The following is a 25,326-nucleotide window of genomic DNA, read 5'->3' as shown; positions in this document are numbered from 1 at the left end:
TCTTTGAAACGGCCGACTCGTCGATCTCGACGGTCTTGCCCGGCCCCCCAAGTTTAGGTCTATCTGCCATGACGTAGAGCAACGCCAGTCGTATTTTCCGAAAAAAAATGCACTGTTTTATAACTAAGCCCCCCGTCTCGTGAGCTGCCCTGCCGATTGAGGAGCCTAAGCTCCACTCATAAAGAGCCAGCATCGAATGTTTTAGTGATATTCTACTATCATATCCGTTCGATTTCTCGGAGTTGGTGCAATTTTGTAGGCGACATCGCCAAATACAGTTGTCCTTCTTTCTGCTCATCGTCATCGTTACACCGCATCTGTCGCAGCGCTGTTCCGAAGGAATGAGATTCTTCTCCATGAGCCACCTGAGGCCACGATCCTCTTCGGAGAAGATCTCGAGAAGCTCCTCGAATGTCACTGTGCCAGCCATCTAATTAGAAACGTACAACATCTAACGTGATCAACATATTGTAGCACTAACGCAAGCACGTGAGCACTCTTATAAATTTTACACTCCACCTACTTACCTAAAAATCACAAAAAAGCTTAACAAAAGTTTTCTTCATTATCAAGTGGCATTATCAATGGGCCACTCGTCAATTATCTCCGCAAGAGTTTTCATGTCCCGATGAAAAGTTTCTACCATAAAAACTTCGCCTCCCTAACTAACCATTTTTGGTTGTTGGAGGCAATTCTTCTAACGTTGTATTTCCTCTTTGAAACGGCCGACTCGTCGATCTCGACGGTCTTGCCCGGCCCCCCAAGTTTAGGTCTGTCTACCATGACGTAGAGCAACGCCAGTCGTATTTTCCGAATAAAAAAATGCACTGTTTTATAACTAAGCCCCGTCTCGTGAGCTGCCCTGCCGATTGAGGAGCCTAAGCTCCACTCATAAAGAGCCAGCATCGAATGTTTTAGTGATATTCTACTATCATATCCGTTCGATTTCTCGGAGTTGGTGCAATTTTGTAGGCGACATCGCCAAATACAGTTGTCCTTCTTTCTGCTCATCGTCATCGTTACACCGCATCTGTCGCAGCGCTGTTCCGAAGGAATGAGATTCTTCTCCATGAGCCACCTGAGGCCACGATCCTCTTCGGAGAAGATCTCGAGAAGCTCCTCGAATGTCACTGTGCCAGCCATCTAATTAGAAACGTACAACATCTAACGTGATCAACATATTGTAGCACTAACGCAAGCACGTGAGCACTCTTATAAATTTTACACTCCACCTACTTACCTAAAAATCACAAAAAAGCTTAACAAAAGTTTTCTTCATTATCAAGTGGCATTATCAATGGGCCACTCGTCAATTATCTCCGCAAGAGTTTTCATGTCCCGATGAAAAGTTTCTACCATAAAAACTTCGCCTCCCTAACTAACCATTTTTGGTTGTTGGAGGCAATTCTTCTAACGTTGTATTTCCTCTTTGAAACGGCCGACTCGTCGATCTCGACGGTCTTGCCCGGCCCCCCAAGTTTAGGTCTGTCTACCATGACGTAGAGCAACGCCAGTCGTATTTTCCGAATAAAAAAATGCACTGTTTTATAACTAAGCCCCGTCTCGTGAGCTGCCCTGCCGATTGAGGAGCCTAAGCTCCACTCATAAAGAGCCAGCATCGAATGTTTTAGTGATATTCTACTATCATATCCGTTCGATTTCTCGGAGTTGGTGCAATTTTGTAGGCGACATCGCCAAATACAGTTGTCCTTCTTTCTGCTCATCGTCATCGTTACACCGCATCTGTCGCAGCGCTGTTCCGAAGGAATGAGATTCTTCTCCATGAGCCACCTGAGGCCACGATCCTCTTCGGAGAAGATCTCGAGAAGCTCCTCGAATGTCACTGTGCCAGCCATCTAATTAGAAACGTACAACATCTAACGTGATCAACATATTGTAGCACTAACGCAAGCACGTGAGCACTCTTATAAATTTTACACTCCACCTACTTACCTAAAAATCACAAAAAAGCTTAACAAAAGTTTTCTTCATTATCAAGTGGCATTATCAATGGGCCACTCGTCAATTATCTCCGCAAGAGTTTTCATGTCCCGATGAAAAGTTTCTACCATAAAAACTTCGCCTCCCTAACTAACCATTTTTGGTTGTTGGAGGCAATTCTTCTAACGTTGTATTTCCTCTTTGAAACGGCCGACTCGTCGATCTCGACGGTCTTGCCCGGCCCCCCAAGTTTAGGTCTATCTGCCATGACGTAGAGCAACGCCAGTCGTATTTTCCGAAAAAAAATGCACTGTTTTATAACTAAGCCCCCCGTCTCGTGAGCTGCCCTGCCGATTGAGGAGCCTAAGCTCCACTCATAAAGAGCCAGCATCGAATGTTTTAGTGATATTCTACTATCATATCCGTTCGATTTCTCGGAGTTGGTGCAATTTTGTAGGCGACATCGCCAAATACAGTTGTCCTTCTTTCTGCTCATCGTCATCGTTACACCGCATCTGTCGCAGCGCTGTTCCGAAGGAATGAGATTCTTCTCCATGAGCCACCTGAGGCCACGATCCTCTTCGGAGAAGATCTCGAGAAGCTCCTCGAATGTCACTGTGCCAGCCATCTAATTAAAAACGTACAACATCTAACGTGATCAACATATTGTAGCACTAACGCAAGCACGTGAGCACTCTTATAAATTTTACACTCCACCTACTTACCTAAAAATCACAAAAAAGCTTAACAAAAGTTTTCTTCATTATCAAGTGGCATTATCAATGGGCCACTCGTCAATTATCTCCGCAAAAGTTTTCATGTCCCGATGAAAAGTTTCTACCATAAAAACTTCGCCTCCCTAACTAACCATTTTTGGTTGTTGGAGGCAATTCTTCTAACGTTGTATTTCCTCTTTGAAACGGCCGACTCGTCGATCTCGACGGTCTTGCCCGGCCCCCCAAGTTTAGGTCTGTCTACCATGACGTAGAGCAACGCCAGTCGTATTTTCCGAATAAAAAAATGCACTGTTTTATAACTAAGCCCCGTCTCGTGAGCTGCCCTGCCGATTGAGGAGCCTAAGCTCCACTCATAAAGAGCCAGCATCGAATGTTTTAGTGATATTCTACTATCATATCCGTTCGATTTCTCGGAGTTGGTGCAATTTTGTAGGCGACATCGCCAAATACAGTTGTCCTTCTTTCTGCTCATCGTCATCGTTACACCGCATCTGTCGCAGCGCTGTTCCGAAGGAATGAGATTCTTCTCCATGAGCCACCTGAGGCCACGATCCTCTTCGGAGAAGATCTCGAGAAGCTCCTCGAATGTCACTGTGCCAGCCATCTAATTAAAAACGTACAACATCTAACGTGATCAACATATTGTAGCACTAACGCAAGCACGTGAGCACTCTTATAAATTTTACACTCCACCTACTTACCTAAAAATCACAAAAAAGCTTAACAAAAGTTTTCTTCATTATCAAGTGGCATTATCAATGGGCCACTCGTCAATTATCTCCGCAAGAGTTTTCATGTCCCGATGAAAAGTTTCTACCATAAAAACTTCGCCTCCCTAACTAACCATTTTTGGTTGTTGGAGGCAATTCTTCTAACGTTGTATTTCCTCTTTGAAACGGCCGACTCGTCGATCTCGACGGTCTTGCCCGGCCCCCCAAGTTTAGGTCTGTCTACCATGACGTAGAGCAACGCCAGTCGTATTTTCCGAATAAAAAAATGCACTGTTTTATAACTAAGCCCCGTCTCGTGAGCTGCCCTGCCGATTGAGGAGCCTAAGCTCCACTCATAAAGAGCCAGCATCGAATGTTTTAGTGATATTCTACTATCATATCCGTTCGATTTCTCGGAGTTGGTGCAATTTTGTAGGCGACATCGCCAAATACAGTTGTCCTTCTTTCTGCTCATCGTCATCGTTACACCGCATCTGTCGCAGCGCTGTTCCGAAGGAATGAGATTCTTCTCCATGAGCCACCTGAGGCCACGATCCTCTTCGGAGAAGATCTCGAGAAGCTCCTCGAATGTCACTGTGCCAGCCATCTAATTAGAAACGTACAACATCTAACGTGATCAACATATTGTAGCACTAACGCAAGCACGTGAGCACTCTTATAAATTTTACACTCCACCTACTTACCTAAAAATCACAAAAAAGCTTAACAAAAGTTTTCTTCATTATCAAGTGGCATTATCAATGGGCCACTCGTCAATTATCTCCGCAAGAGTTTTCATGTCCCGATGAAAAGTTTCTACCATAAAAACTTCGCCTCCCTAACTAACCATTTTTGGTTGTTGGAGGCAATTCTTCTAACGTTGTATTTCCTCTTTGAAACGGCCGACTCGTCGATCTCGACGGTCTTGCCCGGCCCCCCAAGTTTAGGTCTGTCTACCATGACGTAGAGCAACGCCAGTCGTATTTTCCGAATAAAAAAATGCACTGTTTTATAACTAAGCCCCGTCTCGTGAGCTGCCCTGCCGATTGAGGAGCCTAAGCTCCACTCATAAAGAGCCAGCATCGAATGTTTTAGTGATATTCTACTATCATATCCGTTCGATTTCTCGGAGTTGGTGCAATTTTGTAGGCGACATCGCCAAATACAGTTGTCCTTCTTTCTGCTCATCGTCATCGTTACACCGCATCTGTCGCAGCGCTGTTCCGAAGGAATGAGATTCTTCTCCATGAGCCACCTGAGGCCACGATCCTCTTCGGAGAAGATCTCGAGAAGCTCCTCGAATGTCACTGTGCCAGCCATCTAATTAGAAACGTACAACATCTAACGTGATCAACATATTGTAGCACTAACGCAAGCACGTGAGCACTCTTATAAATTTTACACTCCACCTACTTACCTAAAAATCACAAAAAAGCTTAACAAAAGTTTTCTTCATTATCAAGTGGCATTATCAATGGGCCACTCGTCAATTATCTCCGCAAAAGTTTTCATGTCCCGATGAAAAGTTTCTACCATAAAAACTTCGCCTCCCTAACTAACCATTTTTGGTTGTTGGAGGCAATTCTTCTAACGTTGTATTTCCTCTTTGAAACGGCCGACTCGTCGATCTCGACGGTCTTGCCCGGCCCCCCAAGTTTAGGTCTATCTGCCATGACGTAGAGCAACGCCAGTCGTATTTTCCGAATAAAAAAATGCACTGTTTTATAACTAAGCCCCGTCTCGTGAGCTGCCCTGCCGATTGAGGAGCCTAAGCTCCACTCATAAAGAGCCAGCATCGAATGTTTTAGTGATATTCTACTATCATATCCGTTCGATTTCTCGGAGTTGGTGCAATTTTGTAGGCGACATCGCCAAATACAGTTGTCCTTCTTTCTGCTCATCGTCATCGTTACACCGCATCTGTCGCAGCGCTGTTCCGAAGGAATGAGATTCTTCTCCATGAGCCACCTGAGGCCACGATCCTCTTCGGAGAAGATCTCGAGAAGCTCCTCGAATGTCACTGTGCCAGCCATCTAATTAAAAACGTACAACATCTAACGTGATCAACATATTGTAGCACTAACGCAAGCACGTGAGCACTCTTATAAATTTTACACTCCACCTACTTACCTAAAAATCACAAAAAAGCTTAACAAAAGTTTTCTTCATTATCAAGTGGCATTATCAATGGGCCACTCGTCAATTATCTCCGCAAGAGTTTTCATGTCCCGATGAAAAGTTTCTACCATAAAAACTTCGCCTCCCTAACTAACCATTTTTGGTTGTTGGAGGCAATTCTTCTAACGTTGTATTTCCTCTTTGAAACGGCCGACTCGTCGATCTCGACGGTCTTGCCCGGCCCCCCAAGTTTAGGTCCATCTGCCATGACGTAGAGCAACGCCAGTCGTATTTTCCGAAAAAAAATGCACTGTTTTATAACTAAGCCCCCCGTCTCGTGAGCTGCCCTGCCGATTGAGGAGCCTAAGCTCCACTCATAAAGAGCCAGCATCGAATGTTTTAGTGATATTCTACTATCATATCCGTTCGATTTCTCGGAGTTGGTGCAATTTTGTAGGCGACATCGCCAAATACAGTTGTCCTTCTTTCTGCTCATCGTCATCGTTACACCGCATCTGTCGCAGCGCTGTTCCGAAGGAATGAGATTCTTCTCCATGAGCCACCTGAGGCCACGATCCTCTTCGGAGAAGATCTCGTGAAGCTCCTCGAATGTCACTGTGCCAGCCATCTAATTAAAAACGTACAACATCTAACGTGATCAACATATTGTAGCACTAACGCAAGCACGTGAGCACTCTTATAAATTTTACACTCCACCTACTTACCTAAAAATCACAAAAAAGTTTAACACAATGTTTTAGCACGTATGAGTTGAGCACCAGTCTATCGATATCCGATGTGCAACGGTTCGCTGTCAATTTCTTAGTGAAGCAAATGATCGATAGTGCTATCATTCCCAGGAAAATCTATGGATTGGTAGCGACCACAATTCGTGTACTAGAGGTGGTTATGTATGTATGTATAGTTGGTATGCGTAATGCTCGCCGGTTACTTTGTATTGATTCCAACAATAAAAGAGTTCGTTGGCTAGCGTTGCAATTAGATTACTTCTTAGAAGAGCAGTGCATAATCGAAGAGCGGTGCATAATCGAAGAAGCGTTCGATTCCCCTTTAAACCGATTTCACTGTTCCGCCCGTGTTGGTGTTGGTTTGCGTTGCTCTCTCCACTGTAGCATCCATCTCAAGTCCATCGCTTATCTCCGCACATCACCCGAAGAGCTATCGTCGTCTCAATATTCGTAATCCTCGTAAATTTCCTCACATTCTCCACGAGTAACATATTGCTTGGAACAGGACGCAGAATTAACTCGTTTTCCTCATTATCAAGTGGCCTTTTCCTTAGATTCTCTACCTTTCGAGCGTAGGCTTCACTTTTCACATGTTTTTGCCACTCTTCGTTCATTATAACGAACGGTTGCAAGTAGGTTTTTTACGATTATGAACGATCACAGAGAAATAGAATCACACTTAACACACGACTATATTTGCTGACTAAAGTTGTTTACGTGTTTGACGTTTTGGTTCAGTAACAAGAAACACTTCTTGATTGTGTAAAATTGATTTATTAGGAACCTTAAACAAAACATGTATTATACCGTTTGCTTGACATGAGATATGACACTTGGAAAATTTAGAGTATTTTCCTCGTGACAAGAGTGCCTTTTTGAAACAACACATAAGATTAGTCAGGTTTAAACAAAAAAGCGTGATTTTTCAAAAAATTATTCCAATAACATCGTTGACCTTTGAATGATCAAGAACGAAAAAATATCAATACAAACGATCAGACCAATAGTTCGCATGTTACTATCAATTTGTTTAAAAATCGTGAAAATAGATCATACAGACGCTTATAGCACTATTTTAAGTTATGAACGTTAGATGAGAGAGTTTTATTTTGAAATTTGAAAAATCTTAATATCATCGACCACCAACGAACAATTGTAAAGAATAGTTTGTTACATCAACAATAAGAACTAAACAAAAAAGGTTACATTTGATCACATAACAAAAGATCGAATAATGTAGTGAAAACTGCATTGCAATGACAACTTGAAAGAGAATGAAACGCGAACTCAGCAACGACATCATTGAGTACGAGCTTAAATTCAGAAGACTCGTGCAAATTGACCCAGCATCACCAGGCATTAGAAGAAGCATGACGCATCAACAGACCCCGCCAGAGAACGCTTCCGCGCAGCTGTGAAACATCGAGCAGAATGTTAACTACAAACGAGAAGATGTCAAGCAAGATTAATCTACATTCAAGGTATGTATATTGTTGATTACGTAGCTGCGACCATTTCAAATGTACATTTGTTTGTCATTTTTCATGAAATTTACACGTATGTGTTTACTATTGTTTTTACAGAATAAATCAAAGAGAAAGGGATCCCTGATTCTTCGTCGCGTCCACAAAACCCCTTATGCCAGAGTATTATGCCAGAAGAAACCAGCTAGAATTATGCCAGAGAATCAACCAGCATCTACAATGGGAATCTGCTGTGCGAATTAACTGTATATTCTATGAATAATATGAGGAAATAGGTTGACTTATAGTTATTAGGATAATAGTGCAGGGAATAGAATGTACTTAAGCTTATATCCTTGGTATGCCTATATCCTTAAACCATATCTCAGTCTGATCGCTTCAATAATACACCACAACCTTTGCGACAAGAAAACCATGCTGTGCTGCCAACAATTGCCACAAGATAAAATAAAAGACTACACTTGAATTTGGAAACACCAGAAGACATATTTCTTCAGCAACATCACGAGCTCTCCGACAAAGTTACTGTGTTCAGCATCGGAGCATCTTATTCAGCATCGAACAACTTGTAGTCGTAGTTCCTGTGGAGCAAAATCTATGGATTTATACCTCGGATCTGACGCTTTATGAGAGCACAAAACTGAACAACAGAGAACGAAGAAAACTGGATCTTTGCCATTGTAGGAAAAGAGTGCACCATTGCAACCGATCACCCACCGAGCCGAGCACCGCGATCACTCACCGAGCAACCGAACGATGAAGCTGGAGCAAACACAACATCAACATCAGATGTAAAACAGGAGCTGTGCATTGCGCATCAGGATTCGGAAAGCACCAATAGTAAAATCGATCAGATACTCTCATGATAGAAAATCACTGATCTAAAGGATTCGGATGCCAGCTACTGTGGAGAAATAGATGATCATTCGATTGCAGTCCTAATGTCATAGTCTCAGAAGTACAACGGTAATACAACGATAGTACAACGACATAACAAGGATATTACAACGATAAATCATTTTTGCTGAGTTGATTTTTGAGCAACGATAAAAACGTTTCGCTGTGTGTAATAATGAAAAAAACATTTCTTGCACTAGAGAAGAAGAGAAGAAGATATCTCGCAATAGAGCATTTGCGCAACGCTATACAGCAAATATCCAGTTATATTTATCTGAAATCAGACAGCGTCAACAACAAAATACGTCAACTTAAATATGGAATATCTAGAGTCGTGCCGGCGCTTCCCTGGTTTTCGTGGCAATGGTTGCTGGTGATAACATTGATGCTGATTAACGATGTTGATGCGGTTTAGTACGGATATAGGACAACCAAAAGCGTAAGAAAATCTGTAGAAATTTATAAGAATGAGGCAACGTGGCAACAGAAAATGTACAAGTTTTAGTTATGTAGAAACACTAGGTGTTAGGATATCTTTCTAAACGAATCAGAATAGTTGAAGTAGTGGAAAGAATGTCATATCAATCTTTGGTTAGGTAAAATATGCGAATAGATAGTTAGAACGCGATGGACAGGGCCTGAGACAATGAAATTGCAAACTTTGATTTAAGTATCGTAGTTATTGGCGAATGAATTATATAATGAATAATTAAATACATTCTTTTTAATTATAACTATCTATGTTCTTGCTGTTATGTCCTTTAATCACTCTGGTCTTATTTTTACGGGTTTCCGTTACATTTAGACACGGTCCGGATAGGAGGAACAGGATATTTTTAATAAGAATGGATGAATTCGAGCTCCGGAACTAGACTCGAATACTTTCCTGTTAAAAGACTAACAGAAGAGAATTTGTACGGCGCCCGCTCCTGTTGAGCGCGGAACGAGGAGGAGCGAGAAATTTTGTGTTAACGGGGACACATTAAAATAGTATATTTCGATTGTTGTTAATTGTTTGAAACCTTTTTTGGTTTAATCAAGCTATGTATCATGAAAAACGAAACTGTTAAATAATTATTGTTGAAAACAATCCTATTATGGTGTCGAATGATTTGTATTACTGCTCCGAAACTATCATATTGATTTTAATGGAATATAAGACTACAGCACCTGTGCTTGCGTTGCGTTCTTGCACAAATTACATCTGCATAATCGTTATTCCTGGTACAGGACTTATTTGTTTACTCCAAAGCCGAACTTTGTTGTTCCTATACACAAATGTGATCACTACCCCAATCAGAACTTGTTCTTTCTAAAATCTGCCTCCGAGTTTCTTTTTGATTTGTTAATGATGCTGCTTATGCGTTTTTTCCTCGTATTCGGTTAGGAGAGTATTGGAGTTAGGGGGAATTGATCAAATACCCTAGTTCGTTACCGAATAGTGACTTCGACGTCAACACAATCAAAGTTAGTGTAACATGCGCTCAGTGTATAAACAACAGATCTTGTTCGGTAGGTCAAAGAATCATATTATGTGCGTCGTGTCGTTAACACCTGTCTAGTACTCAAGTGGGCTTGAGTAGTAAAGGGTGTTCGATATTTATTGATTAGCATTTCTACAATATGTAGCTTAAGTCGCAAACGTCATTGTATCAACTTTTAACGTAAATTTATCCAGCAAAACCCAGACGAAGCACGTTTGAGTAAGGAAGCCCCGTTCCTACGTTGAGCCCTGCTCCGGCAGAGAGGCCAGCGTTGAGATTGCCAGCGTTAAGATTGAGACCACCACTTGCCTGAATGCCTGTGTTAAGAGCGCCATTAACCGCACCGCTAACGCCTCCCAGAACATCTCGAACAGCAGTACCTGCCGTATTGGCCACATTACCGATCAGGTTCAATCCCGTACCAAGAATGCCGTTGACCACATTGCCAGCCGTGTTAGTCGCTTTGCCGATCACATTCAAACCGGTGCCCAAAGCACCATTGACTGCGGTTCCAGCCGTGTTAGTAGCCGTGCCTAGCAGGTTCAATCCCGTTCCGAGAACGCTGTTCACTACGTTGCCAGCCGTGTTAGTCGCTGGGCTGAGCAAGTTCAACCCGGTACCCAGAGCGCTGTTTACCACATTGCCAGCCGTGTTAGTCGCTTTGCCGATCACATTCAAACCGGTGCCCAAAGCACCATTGACTGCGGTTCCAGCCGTGTTAGTAGCCGTGCCTAGCAGGTTCAATCCCGTACCGAGAACGCCATTAACTACATTGCCAGCCACATTACCGGCTGTGTTAACTGCAGTTCCAAGCAAGTTCACTCCAGTGCCTAGAACGCCATTCACCAGATTTCCTGCAGTATTGATCACACCGCCGGCCAAATTGGTCGCAGTACCCAAAACGCTGCCAGCCACGTTTAATCCTGTACCGATGAGTGTTGGTACTGATGGAATCTTGATTCCTCCACCAATGTTGGCACCTACACCTCCCAATCCAGCACCCAAGTTGATGCTTCCACCAATTCCAAGCCCACCAATCTTGATTCCTCCGCCAATGCCAATGCTTCCTCCGCCAATGCAAGGTTTGGTGGTAGTGGTAGTTGGGGCAACGGTCGTGGTTGTTGGAGCAACGGTCGTGGTTGTTGGGGCAACGGTCGTGGTTGTTGGGGCAACGGTCGTGGTTGTTGGAGCGGTTGTAGTTGGAGCGGTTGTAGTAGGAGCGGTAGTGGTTGGAGCGGTTGTAGTAGGAGTGGTAGTGGTTGGAGCGGTAGTGGTTGGAGCCGTAGTAGTTGGAGCCGTAGTGGTTGGAGCGGTAGTGGTTGGAGCGGTAGTGGTTGGAGCGGTAGTTGTTGGAGCGGTAGTTGTTGGAGCGGTAGTGGTTGGAGCGGTAGTGGTTGGAGCCGTAGTGGTTGGAGCGGTAGTGGTTGGAGCGGTAGTGGTTGGAGCGGTTGTAGTTGGAGCCGTAGTGGTTGGAGCGGTACTGGTTGGAGCGGTAGTTGTTGGAGCGGTAGTTGTTGGAGCGGTAGTGGTTGGAGCGGTAGTGGTTGGAGCCGTAGTGGTTGGAGCGGTAGTGGTTGGAGCGGTAGTGGTTGGAGCGGTTGTAGTTGGAGCCGTAGTGGTTGGAGCGGTAGTGGTTGGAGCCGTAGTGGTTGGAGCCGTAGTGGTTGGAGCGGTAGTGGTTGGAGCGGTAGTGGTTGGAGCGGTAGTGGTTGGAGCGGTAGTGGTTGGAGCGGTAGTGGTTGGAGCGGTAGTGGTTGGAGCGGTAGTGGTTGGAGCCGTAGTGGTTGGAGCGGTAGTGGTTGGAGCCGTAGTAGTTGGAGCCGTAGTGGTTGGAGCGGTAGTGGTTGGAGCGGTAGTTGTTGGAGCGGTAGTTGTTGGAGCGGTAGTTGTTGGAGCGGTAGTGGTTGGAGCGGTAGTGGTTGGAGCGGTAGTGGTTGGAGCGGTAGTGGTTGGAGCGGTAGTGGTTGGAGCCGTAGTGGTTGGAGCGGTAGTGGTTGGAGCCGTAGTAGTTGGAGCCGTAGTGGTTGGAGCGGTAGTGGTTGGAGCGGTAGTTGTTGGAGCGGTAGTTGTTGGAGCGGTAGTTGTTGGAGCGGTAGTGGTTGGAGCGGTTGTAGTAGGAGCGGTAGTGGTTGAAACTGTAGTGGTTGGAACCGTAGTAGTAACTGCAGCCGTTGTTGTGGCTAATGTTGTAGTAGCCGCAGTCGTGGTCGTAGTTCCTTGCAGAGCTGCTACTATAGCCAGTATCGTCGCCAAATCCGACGATGCTAAAGTGATAATGCCTACGATCGAAAAGAAGTAATTGAGTAATATCTTTCACAAAAAGGCGTATCTTTTTACTACTCACTTCCTCCAACGTTTACTGAAACCGTAGCAGATTGACTTGCTACTGGGCCGGTGAGCAAGCACACGGCTAATACCAGGTATGCCAAACAATTCTTCATGTCGATTTCTGCCCGGTAGCTGCTGGAAGGATAAGCTATAACAAATGAGGATATCTGGAACTGCTTATATACCAAGTGAAAAATGATAAAGCCAGACCATAGGGCCGCGTGTCAGACAGTATGGCTAATTTTATAGCAAAAGAAGTCACTACAATCATGCTCATTGTTCTTTAACGTCTAATAAGCAACGCATCAATGAAAGGCCCATCATTATTTACAAATGTCTTTTTCACCATATCGACTCGGCGATCACGTCAATAAGAACTGTGGAATCGATCTGATTGTTTCATCGTACCTTTCATCCGATCAGTTTCAAACAAAATGCACGTGTCTTGAATCGTCAAATAACAACACAACACACACTCAAACACGAACACCCATTAAACAACAAAAGAATCGTTTGACGGTATGTTCTAGTAAGAGCTTCTAGAATAAAACAGGTCGCCACAATCGAGCGAACAAGGTAAATGATTGTTCACATCTTTAGTACCATTTAATAGTCGTTGTAAAATCAAAAGGCAAAAAGGATTAATGTCAAACATTCCAATTCAACTAGGTTTTCTATTGAACTCAACTATGCCCCATAATCACCATCTTATAAATAAAAACAAGAGACGGAGAGGGAGAGGGAGAGGGAGAGGGAGGGGAGATTGTCAAAATTGACCATTAAATTGTTGGGCCCTATTGTGTGTGTCTTGTCTTGAAAACAAGACTGCTTTACAGCTGATGAAAAAACTCAGCAGTCATGTTTTGAATTAGTGAATGAACCGGTAATTTTTTGTGAGTCCGAATACACAACAGTTCCTAATACGACCATAAAAATCACTAACACCACCAAAAACCAACATCGTTAGCTATCATTGGTGACTTTGACGAAACGGAAAAAATCGACCGAAACTCTACCGAGCCTCACTTTTCCAATCGTGTACTTTTTGGTACCAGACTGCGAGTCTGTGAAATGAGACTCAAATTGGAGATGCTTGTTGCGATTTCTGCAGCTAAACAAACAAATCCAAACGGTTTCTTGAACTTGGCGAGCAAACGTGTAGAAACAGTTTTTTTCCTGAATTTTTGGATTTACTTGTGTCCGTGTCGTCGGCGAAAAATTGCTCAAAAATGCACAAATCATTACAGAAAATTGTAAAAGTTTGGAAAATGTCAAAAAACTACTGTTGACTAGGGCGTTTGCGACTCAAGTCCACTTAGTTGTTCGCGGAACCATCTGCTTTCAGTGATCACTCCGCCTAGATAGAGCTGGCTCTGCTTGTTATCACCGGAGAAGAGGTGTCCAAATCCAGCTAGGCTTTATTTGCAAATAAAAAAAAGGATAAATTTGATCACAATGGACTTCACTCTAGTCGCCAGTTGAGCTGTGTCGTTTTTGGTACCCATTTTTTTTATTTTCGTCGCAGTTGCCATTGATACTTCATTCATGGTTCATACAGTTCATGCTGAGTTTTTTCACCAGTTTCGGGCACCAGTTACAGCAGTCTTGTTTTCAAGACAAGACACACGCAATAGGTCCCGTTGTTTTAACGAAGATTACATTCATTACCTGCACGTTGGCCACAAAAAGGGAGATTGGTTATGAGTGACTGGCTGCCGTATATTATCATAAATTACCGATGTCAATTAATTATCTTTACTCTTCTTATTTTGGTCAGTATCTTCTACTTCTAGCATATGCCGGTGCTCTCAAGATAAAACTCAAGCTGATAGACGCGTTCAATGCTACAAATGATATCGTGCTAGAAATAGGATAAGAAAGATGGACCAAGGGTAAAAAAACATACCGTTTACCCGTATGAAATCGGGTATATCAGCTAGTTGAGAATAACAAAGTATCGCTCCTGAGTTGGTAAGTCTACTACCAGGGAAAAGAAAGTACGTATATCTTTCTGGATCATCTGCATAATCATCAACCATTTTTGATTGTTTTTTTTTTAGCATGGATTCTTTATTTGCTTTTTAATTTGCTTGTCCATTCGTTAAGCTATCCGGCGATCATTGCTTTCGTCAACCATGGTATCTACCATTGAAGCCTCCACCAACTGCGATACCACCGGCAAATGGCGGCCAACGTCCATTGAATGAGCTTTGCGCACCGGCCCCAATTCCTGCAGAGAGTCCACCGTTAATTCCAGTGGCAATTCCACCGCTGAGTCCAGCGCCCAGGTTTCCTATGGCATTGCCGATTCCACCCAGCACCCCGGTTGCCAATCCATTAGCTGCGTTACCAACCGCACCTACCACATTGCCTGCTAGATTCGCTGCCGCGCCTACTGCATTCAAACCAGTGCCAACTAAGGTGCGTGCAACACTACCGACCGCTGGTAGTATACCGAATCCACCCCGTTCTCCACTACGTCCTCCTATGCCAACGCCAACTCTAATTCCAAGAGGACCGATCCCTACTCCGATACCACCTCCTATGCCAATTGGACGAGGATGACACGGCTTCCTTGTTGTCGTTGTAGCGACGGTCGTTGTGGTGGTTGTTGATGCTGCAGTCGTCGTGGTAGCAGATGCAGCCGTTGTTGCAGCTGTTGTCGTCGTTGGTGCTGCGGTAGTGGTCGTTGGTGCCGCGGTAGTAGTCGTTGGTGCCGCGGTAGTGGTCGTTGGTGCCGCGGTAGTCGTAGTAGTCGTTGGCGCCGCAGTGGTGGTGGTGGTGGTAGGGGCCGCAGTGGTGGTGGTAGTGGTAGGGGCCGCAGTGGTGGTGGTAGTGGTAGGGGCCGCAGTGGTGGTTGTCGTCAAAGCCGAAATAATTTGAAGAATCACGCTAACAAGAGAATTGTTAGAGGAAGACACAGTGACACTTGATCCGTTGATAGTAACCGTTGCCGTAATCGTAGCAGCGGTAGTAGTCGTTGGGGCCGCGGTAGTGGTCGTTGGTGCCGCGGTAGTAGTCGTTGGGGCCGCGGTAGTAGTCGTTGGGGCCGCGGTAGTGGTCGTTGGTGCCGCGGTAGTAGTCGTTGGGGCCGCGGTAGTAGTCGTTGGTGCCGCTGTAGTAGTCGTTGGTGCCGCGGTAGTAGTCGTTGGGGCCGCGGTAGTGGTCGTTGGTGCCGCGGTAGTAGTCGTTGGGGCCGCGGTAGTGGTCGTTGGTGCCGCGGTAGTAGTCGTTGGTGCCGCGGTTGTGGTCGTTGGTGCCGCGGTAGTAGTCGTTGGAGCAACAGTTGTGGTGGTCGCTGCAACGGTAGTTGTAGTGGCACCTGGAGCTGCGGTCGTCGTAGTCTGGAGGGCTGCTACTATTGATAGTAGTGTATTTAGATCACTAGAAGCCACGGTTATAATACCTAGAAGTTACAATAAAAAGTCGATCAACTGTACAGCTCCACAGTTTGACTGGATTCCATCAATCTTGAATGCTATACTTACTTCCCCCCACGTTAATGGATACTGTTTGAGCCTTAACATTACTGCTCAGTAAGCATACTGCTAAGGTTAATGCGAAAAAAAGGCTCTTCATCTCGTTAAAGCCTTTCTAGTGCTGGTAAGGACACTGAATAACGCAGCTATTATACGCGCTTTTATACTAGCCCGCGTGTGCTAACATGTGTCAAAGAAAAAGAAACGAACGAAAAGTTTGCCCATCGTTCTTGAGGGCAATGAAAAGATGTATTTATGCCACTGACCTTGCCTTATGCAGATCGAAATTTGCAAAAACAGATACGCATGCCGCATCGGTTGTTTACCTTTTTTGTTTTTTTTTCAGTATTAGGTCCAATTGTATGTTTGCTCAGCAGATACAACGAAGTGAATTGAGAAATGAAAGTACACCTTCCTATGTTTTTTCCTTTCTGAACTGTTGAGGAAAAACATACCTTTCAGTATTGCTTTTACGATACTGAGGAGATAATCTTTGTTATTGAGTTCGATAAACTGTTTGTTTATGTACATCTGTCATCTCTTTGTTCATCTATGAGGCAAAATGGGTGTACATGTACCCAAAACAACAATGCATTGTCTAATTATATTTACATTGCAAGGGAAAGATGTTGGTTGATGGCTGCTTTAAAACATGGCGTCAAAGTAGAAATATCTCGATCTTACTCATAAACAACACATTGATCAAAAAGTAGGCATTAAGAAACCAATTTTTAAGGCAACGTAAGTTCCACTATTTTTACACAAAAAACACTTGCGTAAAATGTACACCAAAAAACTCAATACACGTTTCGAAACGAGAGTTATCAAATACATTCGTTCATATGATCCAAACCCTAGTTTTTTTTTAATGTAAGTTCAGTGTTCAGTGTGTGATAGTACAATCTTTACGATAATTATAATTTTATTATTTGGACTATTTAATAAAATGTGAGTTCAAATGAGAACTACGTTATTTTATCAAAATATTAAAAAAAAGTTCAACAATCCAACATGTTCTTTTCGTATGCACCTTTTATTAAATTTTGTTTATCGTTTTATTGTTTTGTGTTTATTATTTTCCATTCTTGATACTTAGCCAAGGGCTATACCACCCTTGAGAGCAATATTCAATCCTCCCGAGCCAGCAGCCCCGGTTCCATCTGCTGCAATTCTTGCTCCAATGCCGCCAGACAAGCCTGTACCGCTTCCTATTGCGCTTCCAGCGTTTGCGAGACCAGCCGCTATGTTACTGATACCTTGACCAATGCCATTGACAATACGCCCAGCAACATTTAATACCGGTCTAGCAACGAGACCTACAGCGTTTATGATTGGAGCTACTGGACGTACTACAGGAGCAATTTGGGGTCCACCGATACGGAAACCCCCTCCGATTCCTAGCACACCTCCCGGACCACCGATACCAATTCTACCGCCGAAACCAAAGCCCGACTCATGACTGTGATGTCCATGGCAGCCACGCCCGGCTAGTGCTGTGCTCACGGTTGTACTAGGAGCAGCAGTTGTCGTGGTTGCAGATGCCGTCGTTGTCGTAGCGATTTGGTTTAAAATCTGCGTCAGCAAAGTTAGGAGCGACGATGAGCTTGATGAAACAATCAATGTGGTTCCATTGATAATAATTGTTATAGAGATATTCGCTACTGTGGAGGTTGTAGTAGAGCCAGAAGTTGTTGCTGTTGTAGTTGTTGGCGCAGTAGTCGATGTTGTAGCTGCACCAGTAGTCGTAGTACCTGCAGTTGTTGCTGGGGCAACAGTTGTGCTTGTAGCTGCTGCGGTTGTTGTTGTTGTTGCTGCTGTTGTTGTTGTTGTTGTTGTTGCTGCTGCTGTTGTTGTTGTTGCTGCTGCTGTTGTTGTTGTTGCTGCTGTTGTTGTGGTAGATGCAACAGTGGTGGTAGTTGCGGTGGCTTGCAAGGCTGCAATGATGGCTTGTATGGTGGATATGTCACTAGCAACAACGGTTAGTATACCTAAAATATGACGCAATAAATATAAATTTTCATCTTTCATTTCTTACACTTGTACTTTCAGGTTTGCTTTTGTGGCAACACTCACTCCCTCCGATGTTAAACTTCACTACGGATGGCGTAGTAGTAGCAGCTGCAGTTGTAGTTGTTGTTGGTGCAGCGGTCGTCGTGGTTGTTAGTACACCGGCTAAAGTGGATAGAATGCCAACTACGCTCGGTACCGTTGGTACGGTAATACCGATCGCCGCAACAGTAACTGCAGGAATAGTAACAGGAAGCGATGGAACAGTTACAGGAAGTGTAACAGCTGGTATAGTCACAGGCGGAACGGTTATCGCTGGAACGGACACTGTCACAGGCGGTATCGTAACAGGAGCAACGGAAACAGAAATCGGTCCAACAGTTACTGGTGGGACTGTTATTGGTGCCACACTCACGGCTACTGTAGGCACGGTAACGGCGGGTACCACCGGAGCCACCGTTATTGCACCGCCCCCAAGACCACCCAACTGACCAACACACACATGTCCCGTGAGAACAAGAAGTGTAAAAATGGTAGCGATTGCTTGTTGCATCTTGTCGCTTGTTCGTTCGGTTTGTTGCAGCAGTGCCCTGGCAATTGCTGCGAAATTACAACTTTTGGGACACACCCCCCTATATATATACATGATTTGTTATAACAGCGCCAATAGAGAAACCCAATAAACGGCGTACATTGTGGAAAAGCTGAAACACCATAAGCGATTGTTGCGGAAATGATATTTTGCAAACACCATAGCCGGATATCCGAACCGAGCACTGTTCAATTAACCACATTCAATGACCACCATTTTGATGAAGAAGTGGATCTCAAAAAAATGACCATGAATTGTCCATACCATGCGATTGTTTTGCAAAAAAAAAAAAAAGGAAACAATTCGTACATAGTGTGAAACGAGTAAAATCCTTTGAGTCATGGTGTGGAAAAAATGCGAAAAATAAGGAAATAAGTACAGGAACCTATTTTTTTTATAAATTTTATAAGATAGTCATAATAACACTATGGTAACTACGAAGTGCCGAAGTAGCAATGAGCAGCTAATCAATTTCAGCAGCAAACATTTGATAGCCCAAACAACGGCATTATTGCGCACGATCTAAAGTATTATACTCCAGGTCCAAGATAATTTTTCAAGGTATATGATTTTTCAGTGAACATTTGCACATCAAATCAACTTTATTGAACATAGTTATATTTATATATTTGCTCTTATTATTTAAAACATAAATCAACATTGTTTTTATCTCTTATAGGCAGTAAAATCTTGAAGAATAAATATGCATAACGTAAGAGATGTGTAACACTCGATTATAAATTGAATCTTTAGTTGGCGTTTGATTGATCATAATTCATTCAGCGAACACTTCTTAGGCTTCATAAATTTAGTGTATTATGTATTATTCCTTCTATTATAGGAGAAGTTATTAATTATTATGGCATGGTTCATTTATGTTTAAACATACGTGTGCATTTAAAAAATAGACAATTGTTGTGTGATGATGATGACAAATAAACTAGAAGAGATAATTATGCCCGGCAAATTTCCCATGGAAGCTAATTATATAGAAGGTATTATACTTAAAAAATGTACGTGGTTGCGTATTGAACTATTGAATTAACTATTGGTTTGTTTTTGATTTCTGTTTTTTCTTTATGGCGATGGATTTTACGAAAAAAAATGTTAGTACATCATGCACTTCAACTTTGTCCAGACATTTTCGATGGAAAGCAATTGGTGAACGTTAAGCAGGTTCGCCGATTAGCTGTCTTAGTTTTGCCTTTTATTTTGAATGCATACGATATATTCTTGAATCATAAAAAAATATTCTCATATCATCCGTTGCTTTTTTTTTAAATTACAATGAATGCGTTGGGTCTGCTCCGGTGTTGCATTAGTTTGGCAATGTAACCAGACATCATGTGTCTATAGACCCTGCTGATGTATATTGGCACTGTTGCTATCGCTTATGGTTGTCCGGTGGGTCACGCGAAAGCCACCACGATCACCGAACCGTCGAATACAGGATATCAACCGTCGACGTTTTTTGGTTGTTGATCCCGTCCCACTGCCACTCATCACTGTACTGCTTGCTAATGTATCGCTTGTGCCATCAGAGCCTAAGTAGAAGGTTGATAGATACATACTGTGCGCATGAGAAATGAACTACTTATTATTACAGTTCTAAACTTACTTCCTCTAATTGCAGTTAAGCTTAGGGTACTTCCTGCAACAGAACTTCCCGTGGCTTCCGTAGTAACACCATTATCACTAACACCCTGCCCATAAATAACCGTCAGCAGGGCAGCCAAAGTTAGCAACACCCAAGGTGCAAACTTCATCGCTAATGCTTGATATCATGTACTGTGCCATATGCTGATCGTCTTGACAAGTTGTTACTATTTTATATCTTTAGACCAGCGAGAACATGAGATGAAGCAAAAAGTCCTCTAACACAGCCAACGCAAAACAATGAGCTTCATTGTCATACACAACAATGGTGTCGAGTGTGAAAATCGCTATATGAAATGGGGCTTTCTCAGCGATATGGATACAATTGATGCGCACTCATTTGCCGGTGCTAATGGAAACAAGCAGCTTCTGCGTGAGCCCGGTGCCTCTCGCTCTATAGTATAAGGGTTAAGGAATTGATTTTTAAAAGACATGTATTTTTTCAATTTTTCTCTGCAGTGAAATTCGCTTCCAATATCAATCATTAGTCTTGTCTCGTCTTTTACTCATTACGAACTCATTACTCTCACTCCCTTATCGGTGATCTGCCGCTACCTTTCTCTCATTCAATCATAGCAGCGTTCTGTATTCTAGGTAAATTTATGAATTAATCGAAGTAAAACTAACAAAGACATTGTTTTTTTAAATCGCGCTTCATACAATGAATATATCCATCATGCATAGCAACAAAATCAGTGCGAACAATCTTCGAAAATATACCTTTTTTACCACAATTAACCTTAGTCTTCCTTTAATTGCATAACATAAGGATCGTTCATTCTTACAAATCTATAAAAAAATTCTCCTACATCTTGTTAATCGATAAAAACATTCATTCGAGCTCGTTCGTCCGCAAGGGTCGGGTTGCCGTGTCAGCTATTTGTAATCCTAACATTTGTACAGCTCCATGATTGAAAAATCATTAATTATGATTTACCGTAAAATGAGCACAACGGCATACAGTGGAAGACATTCGTTTAACCGAACCTAGAGGTTCAGGAGTAAACCGACAATTACTTTTGAACGGATTTACAAATTCATGGTATCAACCTATTATTGTGTTGGTACATATGTGACTAGTACGCACGTAAAATATGATTCAAATATGTGGGTATTTGGGATCTCTGTGAGGCAAAATGTGAGCAAATGTCACATTTCATCGGTTGTTTAGTTAGACATTCGTTTAGCCGAAGTGCAAGAAAAACATAATATTTCGCATCGTTTTCGAACAAATGCAATTCTTTGTACTTGAAGCTCAATAGTAGAGCTAAGTTAGATTATTTTAAGCTCTAGACATGCCCTTTTTGATAACACCTTGATTTTTAAATATTTATTCAAAAAAATAGGTTAGAGCTAAGTGACTTACGGAAGAAAACCGACAAATTATCAAATTCTGTTAGGATTACTGCTACTTTTATCGTTCCATTGCTTCAAATATTCATAGAAAAGAGAATTCCATATATTATTTCTTTTGAAAAATATCATATGGTGAAGTTATGCCTCCATTAAATGTGAACAAAATAGTGTCCTAACGGTAAAAAATCGGGTTTTACATAAAATAACGAACAATCTGCTATCTTTTGGGCTTATTACAAGAAATGTGGTTAAACCAGTAATAATTAGACTCATTTTATACAATATGTGCCACAGAAAATAATGAAAATGATTGAAAATTTGAAGCAAAGCCCTAGTTTATTGATACCCATAAGGACAACCGGCTTTTTTTATCATGAATTTAGTTAAATAATGCGAAAATGTAGTATTTTTCAAACCAAAAAAGTATTCTTTTGACGATCTGGATGGATGAAGCCGTTATTTGTATGATTTCAGCCATAAGGGATACCTATAAGGGATTCAGCCATACCCACCATAACACACCGTCAGTTCCAAGCTAAATCTCGTTGTAAAGGGTTTGATGTCGTAAGTGACTTGCTCATCATGCGCAGTTTCCCAGTTGCTTAAGTAAAACGCTAATGACTTCAGTTATTAACAAGGAGCTTAAAAAAGACGTTGTAATTCATCTTATTGAAACTAACGAGGTGTAAGACCTTATATTTCAGTAAGTGTTAGCGATTAAACCATTAAACAAAACGCGAGAACTACGCGGTATCTTGCAGTATATTTTATAAACTCAAAAAAAACCACTGTCCTCTCTCGCGTCTGGTTGTACACTCTTTTCTTTTCCTGCTTCTCTCTTTCTGTTCTCTCTGCTGCTCTTTTTGCGCCTACTAATGATCTGGATGTGGCACCGGTGGAGGGGTACCCGAAATATCTAACAGTAAGATAACAAATGAGCTCATTTTCGCCAACAATTGAATGAATGGTTTGAAGACAAAAACGTCCCTTTTTACAAAAGTTTAGCATGCATTTCCCACTGCAAACACACAAAAAACATTTTGTGTTTGTTAACCCTCGCACCAACTGATGGGTCTGGCCAGACCCATTTCATTTTCAATTGTTAATAACTCAAGTTCTATTAATTGTAGCGTCTTGGCCTTTCGGGTAGCTTCCTAAAATTTTATTTCCTTTCGATTGATACCACTATCGTTTAAGAAAAAGTCCTCGGAGTATGCGAAAAAAGGACTTAAAAAAAAATACCCCTCGGACCAACTGATGGGTCTGGCCAGACCCCTATGCTTTTACACGGGGTTGTATGGGCGTACATGCTGTGTTTGAAACAATTTTTCTACCTCTAGGAATCACATAATTGAGCTCTCTCTTTTGCATATGTGTTTAGCATAGCCTAAACTATGTGACAAGACAAAAATATGATCAAAATCTGTTCTATTTTTGGAAAAAAACACATTTTAGTTTCTCGATTTTTCCCATGCAAAAAGTGCCTAGAACTTGTATGCGAATTAATACTTTCCTCTCCTAAAATCATCGCCACACATAAACTAATAAACTCTTTTCAAGAAAGTGATATCAGTCATACAAAGTAATAATTTCTCTACAAGAATCAATTATCATAGTAGTATAATGTGACGATTATAATGTGTACGAGCATAATTTTGCGACGTGTCGCTCGTGTGGTGCAACCGTATGAATTAGCATACGAGCACTGCCATGGCCGGCGAAGACTCGTGTGCAAAAACGTTCTTCTTTCTTTTGTTCGTTTTCTTCGCTAGCTTCTTTCATGGTGCAATCAAAACGATCGATTCTAGTGGAGAAATGATCGCTTGTTATGACTGATATAACTTTTTTGGAAAAAGGTAATTAGTTTATGCGGGGCGATGATTTTAGGAGAGGAAAGTACGAACCCGCATACAAGTTTTAGGCACTTTTTGCATGGGAAAAATCGAGAAACTAAAATGTGTTTTTTTCCAAAAATAGAACAGATTTTGATCATATTTTTGTCTTGTCACATAGTTTAGGCTATGCTAAACACATATGCAAAAGAGAGAGCTCAATTATGTGATTCCTAGAGGTAGAAAAATTGTTTCAAACACAGCATGTACGCCCATACAACCCCGTGTAAAAGCATAGGGGTCTGGCCAGACCCATCAGTTGGTCCGAGGGGTATCGAAACATCAGTTGGTGCGAGAGTTAATTAGATTGGTTTTTGCGAAACTTCGGCAAATTCAAAATATTTCGAGTTTATGTCGAGCCATTGACGACTGTTAGACTGAAATTAAATAGAAAACCCATTAAATCTAATCGGAACCCATGGCAAATTATAGTTTTGGATTTGTTAGCAATGCAGGCAGTAACATAAAATACCAACTTGCACATTGTTTCAAACAAACTTTTGAAAAAATGTGATTTTTTCGGCAAGCACTTCGGCTAAACGAATGTGTATGTGAAATTTTCATATTTTCCAAATATTTCCTCGAAAAATCATCCTTCTCGTTTTTTGTTAATACATGTGTTAAAGAACGATAAAATATACCGTTGATATTAATCAAAACGGTAAACGGATGGCTAGTTTGGGAAAAATCTCGAAAAAACTTAGTTCGGCTAAACGAATGTCTACCACTGTATTATGAAGAAGCATACATCCATCCAGCATATTATGAAGAAAATTGCCTGGGATCCTAGTAAAAGGCCTTTCTGGTTAAACTCGTCGGTTTATGTTTTTATTAAACGTATGTTGCGCTAAAGTCCATTATTTTCTTACCGAGCGGTTTTGAGTCCTAATAATGCCTTGATAATGAATTTACCGCTTCAAACATGTTGTTTCTGTAATCCTCTATCACGTTTTGGTCACGAGAACAACCAAAACGAAAAGCTGAAGGATCGATAGGGGCTTTGGAAGTACTTGTTTCTGATAATTTCAGTCGAGTTTTGATAAATATCAATCTTTTTTATCCGTACAAACTAAATATTTTATACAAAAAAACATTGGTGACAATAATTTAGGTGCTTGGAACAAACATAAATTGGTTTCAATCTTGCGAATTACACAATTTTGTGGACTGAAACACAATTATCGATTAAGTCAAATACTACTACTTAAGCCACTACTTTCTACCATATTTTGGGCAATTTTCGAATTCCATGTCAAAGAACTACACATTTTTTGATACTTCAATAAAGAGCGAGGTGCTGTGCGGCCAAACCATTTTCCAAGCACAAACACCCCCCACCCCCGCTAGCCTATTGGCTAATCGCTTGTGACTAAGTTCTTTTTCTTTACGCTTCGAGACATCTGTTCATTTCGATTGTGCTTAAGGGGGGCGTCGGTTTTTTTGTGACACATACAGGGAGCGCCATCAGGCGGTACCCTATTTCGAAGTTGAATAACTCTTCAACCGATTTTAGAAAATAAACCAGTTTTATTTAGGTTATTCTATGCCATTTATTGTGACATACTCAAAAGATCATATCGATCAAATGGCCGCTTTCAATAGGCATACAAAAAGCGGCCCTTTTTCGGGCATTTTGTATTGTATTTGACAACATTTAGGGAGTTTTTTTTGGGAATTTTAGCTCAAATATTTGCTTTAAGTTGTTTCATAGTCTTCAATTTGTTTGCATAAACCTTATTTTCCAATTAGAACCACACAAAAAATCCAGCGCTGTCATATGCGGCAAAGGAAGAAACCACCATTTATTCATCATCCATTGCAGTTTCCAGGTGGAACGCAGTTTCCACTATTGACTGATTATTTTCAATGTAAAGGGTGGCAATTCCAGTTCGCTCT

The 25,326-nt window shown here is 42.0% G+C and overlaps 3 protein-coding genes across 3 annotated transcripts; all 3 read right to left on the bottom strand.

Annotated features, from left to right (window-relative positions):
• Positions 1 to 10,306: 10,306 nt before the first annotated feature.
• LOC126576565 (mucin-2-like) lies at positions 10,307 to 12,561 on the bottom strand. Its single transcript, XM_050237873.1, has 3 exons — positions 12,465 to 12,561; positions 12,137 to 12,399; positions 10,307 to 12,082 (listed from the first exon to the last, which is right to left on the bottom strand). The coding sequence occupies exons 1-3, from the start codon at positions 12,559 to 12,561 to the stop codon at positions 10,307 to 10,309; spliced, it is 2,136 nt and encodes a 711-aa protein (XP_050093830.1).
• A 2,016-nt stretch (positions 12,562 to 14,577) lies between these two features.
• On the bottom strand, positions 14,578 to 16,042 carry LOC126576564 (mucin-5AC-like). The gene is made up of 2 exons (XM_050237872.1): positions 15,937 to 16,042; positions 14,578 to 15,854 (listed from the first exon to the last, which is right to left on the bottom strand). The coding sequence occupies exons 1-2, from the start codon at positions 16,025 to 16,027 to the stop codon at positions 14,578 to 14,580; spliced, it is 1,368 nt and encodes a 455-aa protein (XP_050093829.1). The 5' UTR covers positions 16,028 to 16,042.
• A 977-nt stretch (positions 16,043 to 17,019) lies between these two features.
• LOC126576563 (mucin-5AC-like) lies at positions 17,020 to 18,496 on the bottom strand. The gene is made up of 2 exons (XM_050237871.1): positions 18,001 to 18,496; positions 17,020 to 17,915 (listed from the first exon to the last, which is right to left on the bottom strand). The coding sequence occupies exons 1-2, from the start codon at positions 18,485 to 18,487 to the stop codon at positions 17,020 to 17,022; spliced, it is 1,383 nt and encodes a 460-aa protein (XP_050093828.1). The 5' UTR covers positions 18,488 to 18,496.
• Between the last annotated feature and the right edge of the window lie 6,830 nt (positions 18,497 to 25,326).

This window comes from Anopheles aquasalis, chromosome 3 (assembly GCF_943734665.1).
Source record: "Anopheles aquasalis chromosome 3, idAnoAquaMG_Q_19, whole genome shotgun sequence".
Classification (NCBI taxonomy): Eukaryota; Metazoa; Arthropoda; class Insecta; order Diptera; family Culicidae; genus Anopheles; species Anopheles aquasalis.
The sequence above is the reverse complement of the archived record's forward strand: the minus strand, read 5'-3'. Positions and strand labels throughout refer to the sequence as shown.

Bases quoted from the DNA above. Each gene is read 5' to 3' on its own strand.
- LOC126576563 (XM_050237871.1), bottom strand. From the start codon at position 18,487: ATGCAACAAGCAATCGCTACCATTTTTACACTTCTTGTTCTCACGGGA. The intron at 17,916-18,000 runs GTGAGTGTTGCC...GTCATATTTTAG, and splicing joins GAAGTTTAACATCGGAGGGA to GTATACTAACCGTTGTTGCT.
- LOC126576565 (XM_050237873.1), bottom strand. From the start codon at position 12,561: ATGAAGAATTGTTTGGCATACCTGGTATTAGCCGTGTGCTTGCTCACC. The intron at 12,400-12,464 runs GTGAGTAGTAAA...TTTCGATCGTAG, and splicing joins TTCAGTAAACGTTGGAGGAA to GCATTATCACTTTAGCATCG. The intron at 12,083-12,136 runs GCTCCAACTACT...ACGGCTCCAACC, and splicing joins CTACCGCTCCAACCACTACG to ACTACCGCTCCAACCACTAC.
- LOC126576564 (XM_050237872.1), bottom strand. From the start codon at position 16,027: ATGAAGAGCCTTTTTTTCGCATTAACCTTAGCAGTATGCTTACTGAGC. The intron at 15,855-15,936 runs GTAAGTATAGCA...TGTAACTTCTAG, and splicing joins ATCCATTAACGTGGGGGGAA to GTATTATAACCGTGGCTTCT.